This window comes from Trichophyton verrucosum (assembly GCF_000151505.1).
Source record: "Trichophyton verrucosum HKI 0517 chromosome Unknown contig00373_1.f1.exp, whole genome shotgun sequence".
Classification (NCBI taxonomy): Eukaryota; Fungi; Ascomycota; class Eurotiomycetes; order Onygenales; family Arthrodermataceae; genus Trichophyton; species Trichophyton verrucosum.
In genome coordinates this window covers 166,475-180,917 of record NW_003315389.1, presented here as the reverse complement: position 1 = coordinate 180,917, position 14,443 = coordinate 166,475, and the positions used below count along the sequence as shown (strand labels likewise).

At 47.8% G+C, this 14,443-nt stretch overlaps 5 protein-coding genes across 5 annotated transcripts; 1 reads left to right on the top strand and 4 right to left on the bottom strand.

The window, feature by feature from the left end:
* Positions 1–748: 748 nt before the first annotated feature.
* TRV_04906 (uncharacterized protein) lies at positions 749–2,623 on the bottom strand (the record flags this gene model as incomplete). The annotated part of the gene is made up of 5 exons (XM_003020995.1): positions 749–1,572; positions 1,635–2,022; positions 2,095–2,158; positions 2,272–2,414; positions 2,474–2,623. The coding sequence occupies 5 exons, from the start codon at positions 2,621–2,623 to the stop codon at positions 749–751; spliced, it is 1,569 nt and encodes a 522-aa protein (XP_003021041.1).
* A 529-nt stretch (positions 2,624–3,152) lies between these two features.
* On the bottom strand, positions 3,153–4,457 carry TRV_04905 (uncharacterized protein; the record flags this gene model as incomplete). Its single annotated transcript, XM_003020994.1, has 4 exons — positions 3,153–3,446; positions 3,519–4,198; positions 4,237–4,304; positions 4,378–4,457. 4 exons carry the CDS (start codon positions 4,455–4,457, stop codon positions 3,153–3,155), a joined length of 1,122 nt encoding a protein of 373 aa, XP_003021040.1.
* A 719-nt stretch (positions 4,458–5,176) lies between these two features.
* Positions 5,177–6,362, bottom strand: TRV_04904 (uncharacterized protein; the record flags this gene model as incomplete). The annotated part of the gene is made up of 4 exons (XM_003020993.1): positions 5,177–5,476; positions 5,639–5,768; positions 5,823–5,932; positions 5,991–6,362. 4 exons carry the CDS (start codon positions 6,360–6,362, stop codon positions 5,177–5,179), a joined length of 912 nt encoding a protein of 303 aa, XP_003021039.1.
* Positions 6,363–7,008: 646 nt separating this feature from the next.
* On the top strand, positions 7,009–8,217 carry TRV_04903 (uncharacterized protein; the record flags this gene model as incomplete). Its single annotated transcript, XM_003020992.1, has 1 exon — positions 7,009–8,217. The coding sequence occupies one exon, from the start codon at positions 7,009–7,011 to the stop codon at positions 8,215–8,217; it is 1,209 nt and encodes a 402-aa protein (XP_003021038.1).
* Positions 8,218–8,377: 160 nt separating this feature from the next.
* TRV_04902 (uncharacterized protein) lies at positions 8,378–13,558 on the bottom strand (the record flags this gene model as incomplete). Its single annotated transcript, XM_003020991.1, has 7 exons — positions 8,378–8,682; positions 8,740–9,193; positions 9,256–9,587; positions 9,750–10,752; positions 10,800–11,129; positions 11,188–13,254; positions 13,370–13,558. The coding sequence occupies 7 exons, from the start codon at positions 13,556–13,558 to the stop codon at positions 8,378–8,380; spliced, it is 4,680 nt and encodes a 1,559-aa protein (XP_003021037.1).
* Positions 13,559–14,443: the final 885 nt, after the last annotated feature.

Genomic DNA, 14,443 nt, shown 5'->3' with positions numbered 1-14,443 from the left:
TCATATCATTCCGCGCAAGTGGTCTCCTACTGCGGTCAATTCCACGCAGACTTTCACATACGAAGGATACTCGCCCCTATTTCAATCAGGTTTGCTCATTCAGAAGTCGTCCTTTAGCATGACGATAAGAGCAACAGATCCATACCAACCTCACGCCCCTATTTTCCTATACTATCCCCTGGCTTCGACTGATGAAAACTCCAGATGGGTGTCCATTCAATATTCATGTCATGTTTGATTCTCTTTAACTTTTTTTTCTTCTCTATTTGCTTCCCTTATATTGTTCAAACCAATTTCGGAAGCTCAAGTCAACGAAGTGGTATGGAATCTGATGCTATTCCTGAATCTCAGGAAAAAAAGGAGGGAAATGTTTATTTTCTTTACTCTATTCATGCACAAAGCTAACTACCTACACCTTTCCCCCCTTGTTTATCGATCTAATGATGACGATGAATGTTTATGATAGGATCGATTGAAGCTCTTTCCTTTTATGTGTATATAGTCCTTTCTTCCCCCCTGATACTGGACTTGATTATACATGAGGCATTTGATTTATGACTGGCAAATTCCACTTTCTTCGTTCATGAGCATTTTTTTTTTTTCGACCTTAGTTATGCAGTGCGTTGTATTATGCGTTTATTGCAAGGGTAATTAAATATGTCTTCGTTTGTATCCCGTCATGATCTTCCTTTTCATACGTAGCCTAGTTATTAATAAAAAGTGTGCTTAGAAGTTATGGTATGATGCATCATTGATCCTTCCTACTCTCCTCTGGTTCATCCGTTGCTTGTACGGGAGCCGGTGAGTTCGTTATTAGCCCCAGTTTCCACAATATCCACATGAAACCACCGATGATAATCATAGCAGTTCCAACCTGTATTTCCATCCGTTGCGTATCACGGCTCATATTCAATACTGGAACGCTAATCGTCTCAACGAGCAGGCTTGACGCTGGTTCCGGCTCAGGCTGGAGATGATAATACGTCGTCCGAGCAGGGAAATTCGACTCCCATCCCAAACTCACACGATCAAACGGGTTAATTTTCTGCTTATCGTCTGCGTTTCCGTCATCACTGGCACAGGCCCAGAAAACCACGGGCCAGGGAACGGATATGTCGCGGTACCCTGACGGGGAAGGGTGTAGGTACCGCAGGTGCAGAGGGACGGTTATATTCCACTCATCATTCGCCAGAGGGTATTCTGATGCAGCTTCCAGTGAAGGCGTGGCTAGTTCTAGGAGCAGGTTGGATCCCCATTGTTGCGTTATCCAGTTTGGAGCTTCGAGGTCGGTTTCGCCTTGGATGCTGTGTAGGGAAACTAGGTTGTGGGATTGGAGGAAGAGACGGTCTTTGGTGGAGAGTTGGTATTTATCGGCGAATATTGTCGATGGGAGGGTGAGGTATGTGTATAAAGAGCAGGTTGTGTCGGGCGGTAGTTTTGTAGGGGGGTAAAGGGAGGATTTCCTTAGGGAGAGCTGCAGAGTAGGGTGGAGACCGGTTGGAGATGTGAATTGGGTGCGGTATGTAGTTTGGATAGGATGGTGTCGTGAACCGAAGCTGAATAGAGTGGGAGCTGGGCGGCGAGATGTTAGAAATATTTCAGGTGGGTGATTGGCATGGACAGGGTGCTCATACTTAGCTCTGCTTTTCGGCCTATATCGGCCAACATCCCACCCACTCTCACTTCCTCTGGTTTCAGGGGAGTCTGCTCCGCTAAGATTCCAATTTCAACTCGGTCTCCATCATATTTAGGTTCATTGATAACTTCTGTCCAGCCAGCCTTTTCGGGAGCGTCTGGCCAGTATGCAGCCACCATAAGATGAGCCGTGGAATCATTGTAGTCTATATCCAGTGAAGAAGCCGAGGAGATCGAAGCAATGCGGTTGTGGCATTCGGTATTTTCCTGGCAAATGTATCGATCGAGGTAGGTAATAAGTTGGTGTAAGGATGGAAGCAGCGTTTGGAGTTTTAGGCGTGCGTAGGGATCGGTGGTTGGTATGAATGAGGACGGGGAAGATGATAACTAGAGAGTACATTGAGCGTTTAATATATGTTTCTGTTCAATGCAAGGGAGTGGGAAGATGCCAGAACTAACCGGTGAAATGGTACAATCAATCTGACTGCTGAAGCTCTTCTGTAGCAGACGGCATAGAGATTCACTATAAACATTCAAGACAAAAAAAGATTGATGTAAGCAGCCGTCCATGTATGTCTAAGGGGGGAGAAGTAGACAAAGAATCAGATAACGAGGCTGCAGGGCGCCACGACGTACCCAGACGAACCGCTGCTGGCTGGCGTAAAGACGACATGCAGCCCTGGAGAGACTCTGCTGCTAAACGGCGCAACGGCAGTGTACGGTCGTTCGGAGGCCCAGCGAATGCGCAGGTCGCGGCATTTCTTCAGCACTTGTCGGATCTAAACCAGCCATGCTATCAGTACCGCTGATCAAGCTCGTATTGCCCAGCATATCTCACCTCATGAGGGAGCTCGGTGTAGTCGAACAAGATCCTCTCCTGCTTAGCTGCTTTCAAGGCCCGGATGGAGAGCGTCGTCTGGTTCACGGTGGTCTGGCTGGGGTCGAAGTCGCTGTCGCCTTCGTGGATGTACGTCAGGCGAGTCTTCATCGTGACGGACTGCGCTGTCTATGTCTTCGTCTGGCGTCTTCGAGTCCCCCTTTTTTTTCCTCGTGCTTGTTTATATCGGTTGTTTGTAGTTTTGTAGCTTGCTGGAACTTGAATGTTCTATTTCTGGGGTGGAGTCCTAGCGCGCCAATAAGCTTTGAGACTAAAAAGCGGGCAGAGCCGAAGTAGATAGTAGATACATGCTGAGCAGCAAGAAGCAAGAGATGAAACTATGTATTTGTTTATAATAGAGCAATAAGGGCGCTGCCGGAGAGGTAGAAGAGTAAAAAGACAGATAAACGCCATCCCAGATGATAACTAGTCAGTAGCTGCTGCATGTGAAATCAACCAATCCCCTGTTGTTCCACTGATGATATATTAGAAACCAAAACAAAAAAACTCCAACAATGCAGCTGCCCTCCATCCCCTTTGTGCTGAATTTATTTCATTAATTCATTGTGTTCATGTCGAGCGAGGTCCTCCTGTAATGTAAATGTATGGAAGCGGGACCGGTTGGGAACGGAATCCCAGATCAGAGAGCCTGTGCAAGTTTCGTCTTCTGGGCCTGTGTCAACGAGGTCGGGAATTTGACGTCCACTTTGACGATAAAGTCGCCTCGGAGAGTTGGCTGTTTCGGCTTTGGCATGCCTTGTGCTGGGAATTTCTCTTCAAACCCAGGTGGTGTTGGTCCGGCTCCGCTGACACGCAGCTGTCTTCCGTCGATAGTGTTGACTGTGCGAGACCAGCCAGTCAGCGCCTCCTTGAGGCTTATTTCGATGGTCGTTATCAGGTCATCGCCGACACGCTTCAAGTGTGGGTGTTCTTTCTGTAGAATAATAGTTAGAAAAAGGTGCTCTACATACGATACTTGTATTTGTTAGGGTGAAGAATGGCTTACCTCGGCGACAATGAAATGTAGATCTTGGGTTCCGCCCTCTTCCTGATCGCCAACACCCTTGAACTTGATCTTGCTGCCGGCCTTGAGGCCTCGCTTGATGTCAAACTCCAGAATTTTATCTTCCATACTTCTCTTTCCTGTCCGTTCATCAAAGGTCTTCCGCTTGATCTTCATCTTCTTGTGCACACCGTGGAACAGCTCCTCCAGCGAGAGGGGAAGCTGTCTTTCAACAGTCGTAACTTCGGGCGTTGGAGGCCGCCGTGCTTCTCGTCTATATCGCGGGCCACCACCACCTCCTCCTCCAAAGCCACGGCCACCACCTCCGCTCAGGAAGGAGAAGAGATCGTCGTCACCAGCGCCACCGGATCGGGCGAAGCTAGAGAAGATATCGTCTGGCGAGCTGAACGAGAATCCGCCTGGTCCGCCTCCGGTTGAGAAGTGGAATGTTCGAGTCCCTCCGCCTGGCATGCCTCCGAACCCTTGGAAGCCTCCCGGCATTCCACCAGCACCGAATGGCATGCCCTCAGCTCCTCCTGCACCTGGTGGGGGTTCTGCGTTTCCGCCACGAAGGAGGAATTCCAATCCATATTGATCGTAGACTTTTCGTTTCTCGGGGTCTGAAAGCACTTCGTATGCCTGGGAGACATCTGCACACAGGTTGTCAGCCCGTCTGCCACCGGCTGTTAATTAAACGGGTACAAATCGAGTAAACACTCACCTTTGAACTTTTCAGCTGCCGAAGGGTTGTCTGGGTTCTTGTCGGGATGCCATTTCAATGCTGCTTTCCTATCGATCTGTCAGTCCTGGCGACGCCACGGGGAGCTAACTAGTTAAGCGGGGGTCCAGGAAGTACACTTACTTGTATGCCTTCTTGATCTCATCCTGCGAGGCAGAAGGGGATATGCCTAGCGAGTCGTAGAGCTTTGTCTCAGCAACCATGACTGCTGGTTCTGAGCGAGAGTGTTCAATGTGTAGGCTGGGTTGTCCGCAGTGTCGAGCTGCTTGCGGTCTCGTGGATTATGCGGTGTGGTAGTCGTGAAGTAACTAACTGGTTGGTTAAAGTTGCTGCAGGGCGAATGAAGCAGCCAGTCAAACAGCGACCAGGCTGGCGAGTAAGTTAGGTAATAAGTCACTGTCCAGCAGGCAAGGGAGTCTTGGATAAAGATTGGCTGTTTTGTCTCTCGCTTCCAAGCTCCAGCAGCACCGAGCAAGTATATATAGAGGCGTCCGTGGTGTCCACGCAGGCGGGAGTTGGCGCAGCCTCTGGTGTCCTTTATGAGGCGTTGCTACAAGCCGGCTAAGTGGGTGCCGCCTGTGACGTGATGCCTGGGCCGATCCCGCGGCCGAGCGAAGCTTCGAGAAGGTTCTCCAACGCTGGTTGGCTGGCGGTGCTGATAGGGGGTGTTGATATCAATAACTAGCTGATATAGGCATAGACGATAGCAGGGCAGGTGATATTATTATATAGATTGAGGTGTAGACTAGTTATTTGGACACGATGTGGACGACGTCTTCGTCTGCTACTAGATGGCCCAGTCCTACTCGCTGCGGTACATGCGTGACGCTGGCGCCCCAGACAAGGGCGTACTTGAAGGACTCCTTGAGCGTGCGGTGGATTTGGTCGCACACGTCCTCGATCGTAGAGTTGCTCCTCACAATCAGAGCCTCGTTGAAGTCGGGGTCCACTCCTTTTCTACGCTCCGGTTAGCAATAACAATAACATTAAGCACAAAGAGGTGGGACCAGGGGGTGGCTTGCCGCTTTGTGTAGATGCGGATGAGCTGGAGTTCTTGCCAGCATCGGTCTACCACGTCTTTAATGCCCAGGTCGAGCTCGCAGCTCATCACACAGGTGTGAGGCTCTCTCGCTAGCTGGTCAAGGAAGTCCAGGCTGACGCTGTCGATCTTGTTATACACGTACAAGCTAGGAATTGGCCGGTTAGACGAGTCGAAGAGGTTCTAGATCAGACTTGCTGTTGATGTCCTTACCACTTAATATATTTTCTGTGGTCCTTCATGATAACGTCTATGAAGTCGTCGACGGTGGCTACAGTCTATGGTTAGTCTATGGAGCATAGGCAAGTAAAAAGGATGAGAGTCATTACCATTTTCATCTCTAACCAGGACCTCGCAATTGAGCACCTTGTAGTCTCTCAGGATATTGTACAACATCTTTTCGTCAAGATACTTTGGAGGTGACTGGAATGTGATCTTCATCCCGCCAGCCTTTTTGACTTTCAGATAGATGTTTCTGTCGGTATATATTAACAATTGCTCTTCTGTGATGGAAACTGCGTATACTTACGGCACTTCTCGATTCAGCCGGATTCCGACAGCTTCTAATTCTGCCTCTAGTAATGCTCTTTGCTCAGCTTTCTTCGTTGCGTCCAAAACCATTAAGATCAAATCACTGGTCTTCATCTCACGTTAGCTATTGTAAAGGGAAATTTAGTCTATCGGTGGGAATAAGTACCTTAGCCGCAGAAATAACCTGCCTCCCTCGTCCCCTGCCTTCTGCTGCTCCTTCAATGATTCCGGGAAGATCCAGAATCTGAATCTCAGAACCACCATACTCCAACACGCCAGGAATAGCTGTGAGAGTGGTGAAGGAGTACGCAGCAACTTCACTCTTGGTCTTGGTGATTTTTGATAAAAAGGTTGACTTTCCAACCGAAGGGAATCCGACAAGAGAAATTCGAGCATCTCCGCTCTTGCTAACGTCAAAACCAGCTCCTCCGCCGGATCCAGATCCTCCAGTTGGCTCAAGAAGCTGGGCTCGTAATCGTGCAAGTTTTCTGATTGTGGGGTATAAATTAGTTTGATAGTTGAACTCCTGGTTGTGCATAGGTATACGTACCCCTTAAGTAGACCCAAATGGTATTCTAGAAGGCGTTAGTTTTTGTCAATGCAGAAGTTGAACTGAACCCGTACGAACATACCAGTGGCCTTGTTTTCTATACGCCCAAGCAGTTAGTTCATATATACCAAATGACGATATCAACAAATCCATATAATAAGAGCCCATACTTTGCGTCCTGCGCATCTCCTCCTCGATCCTGCACATCACCAGACACTCATATTAGCCCGTATTCATTCACCAGCTGTAGGGATAAATATATATATGGTAAAGCTCACTCCTTAATCTTTTCCGTGATGTTCACCATGATGGGCAACGTAGCAGGGTATTATCAATCCAGTATCGGTGTGTTTTATCCGTGAGATCTGAGATCTCTGACCTTTCCTCTTCCACCAACGACCAAAGAAATGAGATCAAGCTGGTGGTATTAATCTGATATCTTCTTCTTCTTTTCTCTTATTCTCTTCTTCTCTTCGTCTTCTCCCCGCCAACTGATTGGCGCAAATGTGGGCTGCGGTGATTACATAAGCAAGACTGTTCGCTTTTTGCAGCTTCGGAAGTTTTGGAGCTTCAACGAGCTGCAATTCACGCTATTTATCAGAACAACCACAATCTTACGCCTGAGATAGAAAAGATGGCCTCGGCAGACTCAGTTGAGGCTCAGGAGGGTGTAGCCATGGCTGAACAGCCGTCAACGGACCTCCAGGTGCAAGAGGCAGATGCGACAGAGGTAACAGAAACTGCCCTTACAACGACAGACGGAGCAGACAAGGAGAAGAAGACCAAGATAATACGGCGGAAAAGACGGCCGGCACGAGTACAGGTTGATCCATCGACTGTGAAATCAGAACCACCGCCGCAGACCGGAACCATCTTCAACATCTGGTATAATAAGTGGTCAGGAGGCGATCGAGAAGACAAATACCTCTCCCAACAACCAGCCGAGTCGAGGTGCAATATCGCAAAGGATAGCGGATACACGCGCGCCGATAAAATAACAGGGTCCTTTTTTTGCATATTCTTTGCTCGGGGCCTCTGTCCAAAGGGACATGAGTGTGAATACCTTCACCGCTTACCGGGAATACATGACCTTTTCAACCCAAACGTGGACTGTTTTGGCAGAGACAAGTTCAGCGATTACAGAGATGATATGGGAGGCGTGGGTACATTTATGAGACAGAATAGGACCCTATACGTCGGAAGAATACACGTTACAGACGATATCGAAGAGGTGGTAGCCAGGCATTTCGCCGAATGGGGACAAATCGACAGGATCCGCGTTCTTAACCAGAGAGGAGTTGCGTTCGTCACATACACAAATGAAGCAAATTCCCAGTTCGCAAAGGAGGCAATGTCGCATCAGAGCTTGGATAATAATGAAATATTAAACGTTCGCTGGGCGACCGTGGATCCCAACCCGGCCGCGCAGAAAAGGGAGGCAAGACGAATTGAAGAACAGGCTGCAGAAGCTGTGAGGAGAGCTCTACCGGCTGAATTTGTAGCAGAGCTTGAAGGCAGGGACCCAGATGCCAAGAAAAGGAAGAGGCTAGAAGCTGGGTTTAATCTGGATGGCTATGAGCCGCCAGATGAAGTCTGGTATGCAAGAAGTCGAGAGCTGGAACAGGCCCAAGATGGCGCAAGAGAGCTTGAACCAGCGGCTCAGCCTGGGCTGATTGAAGCACCACCTCCCGCACAGCCGGCTGCGGGTAATGGGATATTATCTGGCTCAACTTTGGCTGCGTTACAGAGCTATGGAGGCTCTGGTATTACTACAAAACCGGCTGAAACCAAGAGTTCAGGCGGTCCTTTGGTTGCTTATGGTAGTGATGATGATAGCGAATGATACCACGGGGATAACAATCCCTCTGCTTTTTTCTTTTCCAGTCCCCTAAGTCTTTACATTTTCTCTGGTGTACTTTAGAATTCATTTGGCTAATTTCTAACAGGGCATACTGTAAAATAACTATACTTACATGAATTCAACCGTCTGCTGATTAATTAATTTAATTTCCTCGTTTCAAGTCGTAATAAATGCAGTTTCCGGTGCGATAGTTGTAGATGAAAGCGTTGGTATACTTCACAGTTCCATCCGGTGCAACACTTTCACTCGCTAGATCGATCAATAGCTCATGGATATTACCTAGGTATTTTCTTTCCACCAATGGCGCACTCTGGATGGCATTCCGCCAGCTATCCGGATCCGAAAGACGAGTGTCTCGAATACTCTCGAGAACATCATCTCGGACATCTATTGCAGCAATGGGCCCATCAAGGCCTTTGTCCAGAACTTCACGAGAGCGACGCAGTGCTGCAACATAACTATTAACAAGGGAGACTCTCGCATGGGGTTATGAAGAAAACTTACCAAATTCAACAATATTTCTCCTATTAGTCTTTTTGCTCTTGTGAAGGGGTGTCAGGATTCTAACATCCGAATCTCTCTCTCTGCCTGAAAGGCTGGCCTCAACCTGGCTAGGATGTTTGACCAGCTTTGGAGAGTCAGGGGGTCGGTCATGTTTGAATTTCCTGCGAGCGCGCATCTCATTCCGAAGCCAGGGGACTAGATCTGAGCTTCTCACGTCAAAGTCTTCTTTGCGTTGTACACTCTTGACTCTCAAACCCCTCTCAATACTGTCCTGCTTGACAATGACCACCCAGCTGTAGTTATCGTCGACATATCTGGTAAGAAGGTCTTCTAGTGAAGGCGTCGTGTCCGCTGCAAGCTCAGCGCTGATGTCGTGTGCCCATAGAGTCGAGACAATACCAACTCCAACAGTTCGTAGGACAGAAGGATCAAAACTAGCAACCAATACATCACACTGTAATCATTTGTCGTTAGCCATGCACGCCCATTGTTTTTATAGTAATGGATTCAACCTACTTTATTTTTGCGCCAGGAATTTCCAACCTCTGCATCTGGCTTAAGAAAAGATTTATTAGATCCTTTCAGATAGTTTGTCATTGACCCGTTCAATTTATCTAATCCAAGATTAAAGCCAACCGCATGGGATCTTGGACGGTTCGAGCGCAGGATGGGCTGGAATTCCTGGATCAGACTGTCGTATCTTCCGCCGGCTGCAAAGACATCTCTTCTCTTCTTATCAAAGACGCACTGAAAGAGCACGCTGCCGTTGTAGAATTTGTCGTTCAAGCTGCTCAATGGGCTGATATAGACTTTTCGCTTCACTTTGAACTTCTCCAGATATGAAACAACTATGTTCAATCGGTTAAAGATAGGTGACAATCTATCGGCGTATTCGGTGCCATCCATTATCGCATGAAGCCTGCTTAATGCTTTCTGGGGGGTATCTAGAGCAAATGTCAATTTGATATCTTAGATAAACAGTGACACAATAGAAAGTCCGCTAGACATACCTCGGAAATCGAACCGCGACAAATCATCAATTGAAGTCGATGGCACACCGATACTCGGTGATCGGAGTTCACTTCTGATCTTCTGCATCGTGTATTGCCCAATATTAAGTTTGCTTATGACCTCTTTCACGATAGGTCGCTGTTCGGGCGTGATACGGCAAAATGCCACAACTGCCTCCAAGAGGTCAGAGTGGTTGAGATGGAAGCACATCTGGGTAGATCTCAGTGGCGGGAATTCGTCAATAATCTCATCCAGCACTTTTATTACCTCTGCTTCCTTCAAAGGTAGATCCAAGGTGTTATAGGAAACAATATCAAAGTCAACTTCTTTATGACCCCTGGGTTCGCCTCTATGGACAGATTCCCTATAAACAGTACCAAATGAAAACGCCTTTTCGATAGATAAATCCTGTTTCGGTAGAGCACGAGCGTTTGGAAGAGTAAGGTCGTAGGGAAGCTGGACTAGATTTCCGCCTGGGTCTAGAAGCCGGACGGCGCCTGGGCCATAATGGGATGATCGTGGGAATAGTGACTGCCTGCAAGTTTCTACAGCTCCATGTTTTCGGAACAATGCAGTAAGCTTGTCTTTTACTACTCCGTGCAATAGCAATTCTGTAGCTGTAGGACTTGCACGCGAGTCTATATCCCATGCAATGTCTTCAAACTTCTTTTGAGGCTGGGAAAATATCGCGGAGAGTATTTTTTTATAATCAGGAGATTCAGGGTCAGATAGGAGTCCCATGACTGCTTTCCGGAACATCTCTTCCTCAACCTGTAGCGGTATTTTGTCGCTCTGAAGCAACTCAGTTGTGGTTGGACGTTCACTAGGTCGGTGGCTAATGAGAGAGAGAATTATTTCTCCCTGTGCCACTTTTTCTGGGAGATTGAACGCTTCCGGAAGGGTATGCTCCTTTTGCCGGATACCCTGGAGTATCCGATCTCTTTCCATTCCAGTCTCAAGCGGATAGCACATTTCGAAGAAGATAATACCAAGAGAGTACATCTGTGAATGTTAGCATGAACTTAGTGATAAAAGGAAGAGTAGCTTACATCAACTTTCTCATTATACTGTCCCATAGAAGCCTTTTTAACCTCTGGAGCGACATAATACGTGGTACCAACACTCTGAGTAAAACCGGCTCCTATGTTCTCCAGGGCAGGCGATCGGTCGGTTGAGCTAAGTTGTCCACTTGTAGCCAGGCCAAAGTCTCCAATTCGCGGGTTATTCGCCATATCAATGAAAATATTGTCTGGCTTGAGGTCCCTGTGTAGAATGCCATGGGAATGGATGTGATTGAGACCGTCAAGGATCTGTCGGAAGAGTCTCCATGAAGAATCAATATTTTCATGCAATCCAAATCTGATAAGGTCTCGTAGAGTCTAGAACGGCAGGTTAATTTCCTAAAACCTCGATAATTATTTCCGGACAACCACTTACGTGTTTCTCACAATATTCCATCTGGATATATAGGGTTGTAGGAATAACTCGTGACTGCGAGCCTGACCTTACCCGGCGAAGGGATACACCCTCCTCCGTAGTACTAGCATTGGTCCCCTTCTTCTGAGCGCCAGTGCCATCTGAAATGGTATCACTTTCCCCTTCTTCATCGGTATCATATCCGAATTCAACCTTTGGGTAACCACTGGAGCTGATGAAATCTAGTCCACTAGTGCTGTAGCCAAACTCGACATTATCTCCCGAATGGGAACCGGAGCCGTCTGAAGACAGAATGGCATCCGAGCCATCATCATCACTCATTGCAACGTAATTCTCTTCTAGCCATGCCGTAAAATATCGCACAACATAAGGATGATTGAGTCTTGACAGTAGCATGATTTCTGATAGGGTATCTTTTAAAGCAACAGGGGACTTTTGGGATATCTTTTTGACAGCGTAGAACCTGCCATCCAATTTATTCCGAGCTTTGACAACCAGGCCGTAACCTCCCCTTCCAAGGCGGCCAACTTCATCGAAATCATGACTGTAACGGGAGACTGCTGCTAAGTGACCCTGGGAATCATGACGAGTGCGATGGGGAAGGGAAGACGAGCCAGGAGTTCCAGTGGGGACGATCAACGGTGTGTCAACGCGAAAGAACTCAAATGGTTGGATCTGGAACGGTGTCGGACGTTTTTTAGGGTCAGATCTAAATATTTCAACAAGCATGTCCTCTAGTTGAGGGGATAGTTCCATGGAGTTGATGACGGCATCTGCGGATGTATACCGTTGTAGGATATCTTTCCCAAAGCCCATTTGCAAGAACAGGATACCTAGATCCCAAACATCAGCCTTGATGGTTGGTTTCATGCCTTCACCTGCGAGTTCTGGAGGTAACCAGAATGGAGATTTTGGTGTTGTAAGACTTCTTCTTCTCGCTGTAGATGATAGCGGGAGTACTTCCTCCACATTACCGAGCAGTTTTACTGTTGTTGTACTCGATGGGCTTCTGAAGAGCAGAACACGACCACAGTGAATATTTCCATGCACCACACCGTGACGATTATAATACTCCAGAGCCTCGACCAGCTGGATCATCCAGGCTCTGGCATTATCTGCCGGAACGCTGCCGACAATATCCAGTAGTTCAGATAGGGAACCCTTGTTAGCATGCTCAAAGAGGGCATATATGTGCCAGGTGCCGGTTTGACTTGAGGATGAATCAATGGGACGTTGGATTTTGAAGCCAATGAAATCCACAAGGTTGGGATGACGAAGCTTCTTCAAGAATTCAAGTTTATCCTCACTCACGCTGATCTGGAACCGGAGATCAATATCCTTATGTTCACTTTCCTGGATGAATATCTCCTTTAAAACAAGGAGTGGTACCAACGGTGTGTTTCCCGGGACAATCGGCCTCACTAAGAACGTTTCCTTGTAATGAGATTTGCCAATTATATTCTTCCCACTAACTGATTTAAACCATAGGGGGCGATCATGCAGACCTGTGATGGCCATTGGGGGATCGAACGATATTGCATCCGGGACATCGATAACAGACTCCAAAAGACCAAAGTCTTCTGCATTAGTCCTACTCTTGCGACGAGACAACTGCTCGTTCTCCCTTTGACGCTGCTTCAGTTTATCTTCAACTAGCAATTGTAATGATTTCTCCTCCTCAACGGTTGCTTCTTGCTGTCGAGCTAACTCCTCCTGCTTCAGCTTCTCGGCCTGCTGAAGAGCAGCAGCCTCCTGGACTATACGTTCCTCCTCGAGGCTTGGTAGGTCCTTGTCTTGGGCTTGTGCCTGCGCACAGTCTTCCAGGACGTCTTCAATGGCAACAGCCAGTTCATATATCATCTCGGACCCCAGGAGTTCTACTGGCTTGGACTTCAGAACGCCCTCAAGCCGCTCTTTGGCACTCTGTCTGACATCTTGAACAGTTTCTAGTTTTAATATCGGAACTGATTTGGGATAAGTCGTCGGCAGTTCAACCAAAAGGCAGACTCGAACCTCAGGATTTGAGGACGCCTTGAGCTGCAGCTTAAAGGATATTGTCGAGGATTGCTGGATAGACAAGATAAGCATAATAGGTTAAATCAAGAGTCTCATATAAAAGAAAATCCATTATAAAAGTGCGTGCGAATTTACAGGCAGTGCAGAGCACTCGACACAAACTTACATTCCACGCAGAGGGTTTTGTCTCTACGTCCTCGAACTCGTCACCGTATATTGAACGCAGGGCGTCCGCCTCATTCTTGTGTATCTCTTCATAATTAGTGGCCAGGGCCAGGTTAGAGGCAGTCTGCTGTTTGTCTTCCACAGGGGAACCGTTGGTTTTTGTGCTCCCTTTCCTTTGTTTGCGCGGCATGATCGCATACAAATAGAGAGTGTTCTCAACGAGCGAGAGTGTTGCTTCTCAGGAAGCAAGCAACAGAGATTGCAGCCGTAGCTGCAGCCCTCTATTGGAACATTATTAGACGGAAAACAATTGGTGGTTAGGTGAGAAGAAGTGCTGGATTGTCCTGTCTGTCTTTGTGCCCAACAAGTGATTCACATCTTCTATCTTTGTACAGGGATTTTGCTGGCGGTGAGCGGAAGATAGTCGCACCGGATCACGTGCTGATAAGTCTGCATTACCCTAGATGCGGTCTACGATGCCCAGGAGAAAATATATATAAAGGAGGTGTAGTATAACTCGAAAGGCTGGCTGCCCATATCTTGTGTAGTATGGCATGGCTAATATATTGTGTTCGAGAAGCAATGGTGGGTGCTGTCAACCGTTCCGCCGTTGAAATCTGTCACTTTGGAGGCTGACATGGTTCCTATTTATAGATCACCACCACCAGTTGGTCTTGCCCGCGCGCCCCTGTCTACAGAACTCTGCAAGCCCCGCTGCCAGAAACTCCAGGATTATCCTTACGCAGCCCTATTCAGATTTGCCTTCCGCAAGACACCCTCTGTTTTTCTTAAATTATCATGGAGAGCCACCATCGCCGCCGCCTGTCGACTTCGCTTCCGCCCATGCACCCCGTACCTCGGCATGTTTTAGAGTAAGCCACTAGTCCAAGTCGGGACTAGTGGCGGGTACCGTCGATGCGGCAACCACGTGACGTCAGGAGAGTAAACAAAGCGCTTTTTCTCCCTTTTGGACGGCGGGTAAAAAGTTCGCGTGAGGAAGACGATAGAAGCGCAACCTAAGAGGCCGGCAAAGGGAGCATCGGACGCGGCTCGCATGCTTCTGGGAGAAAGGTAT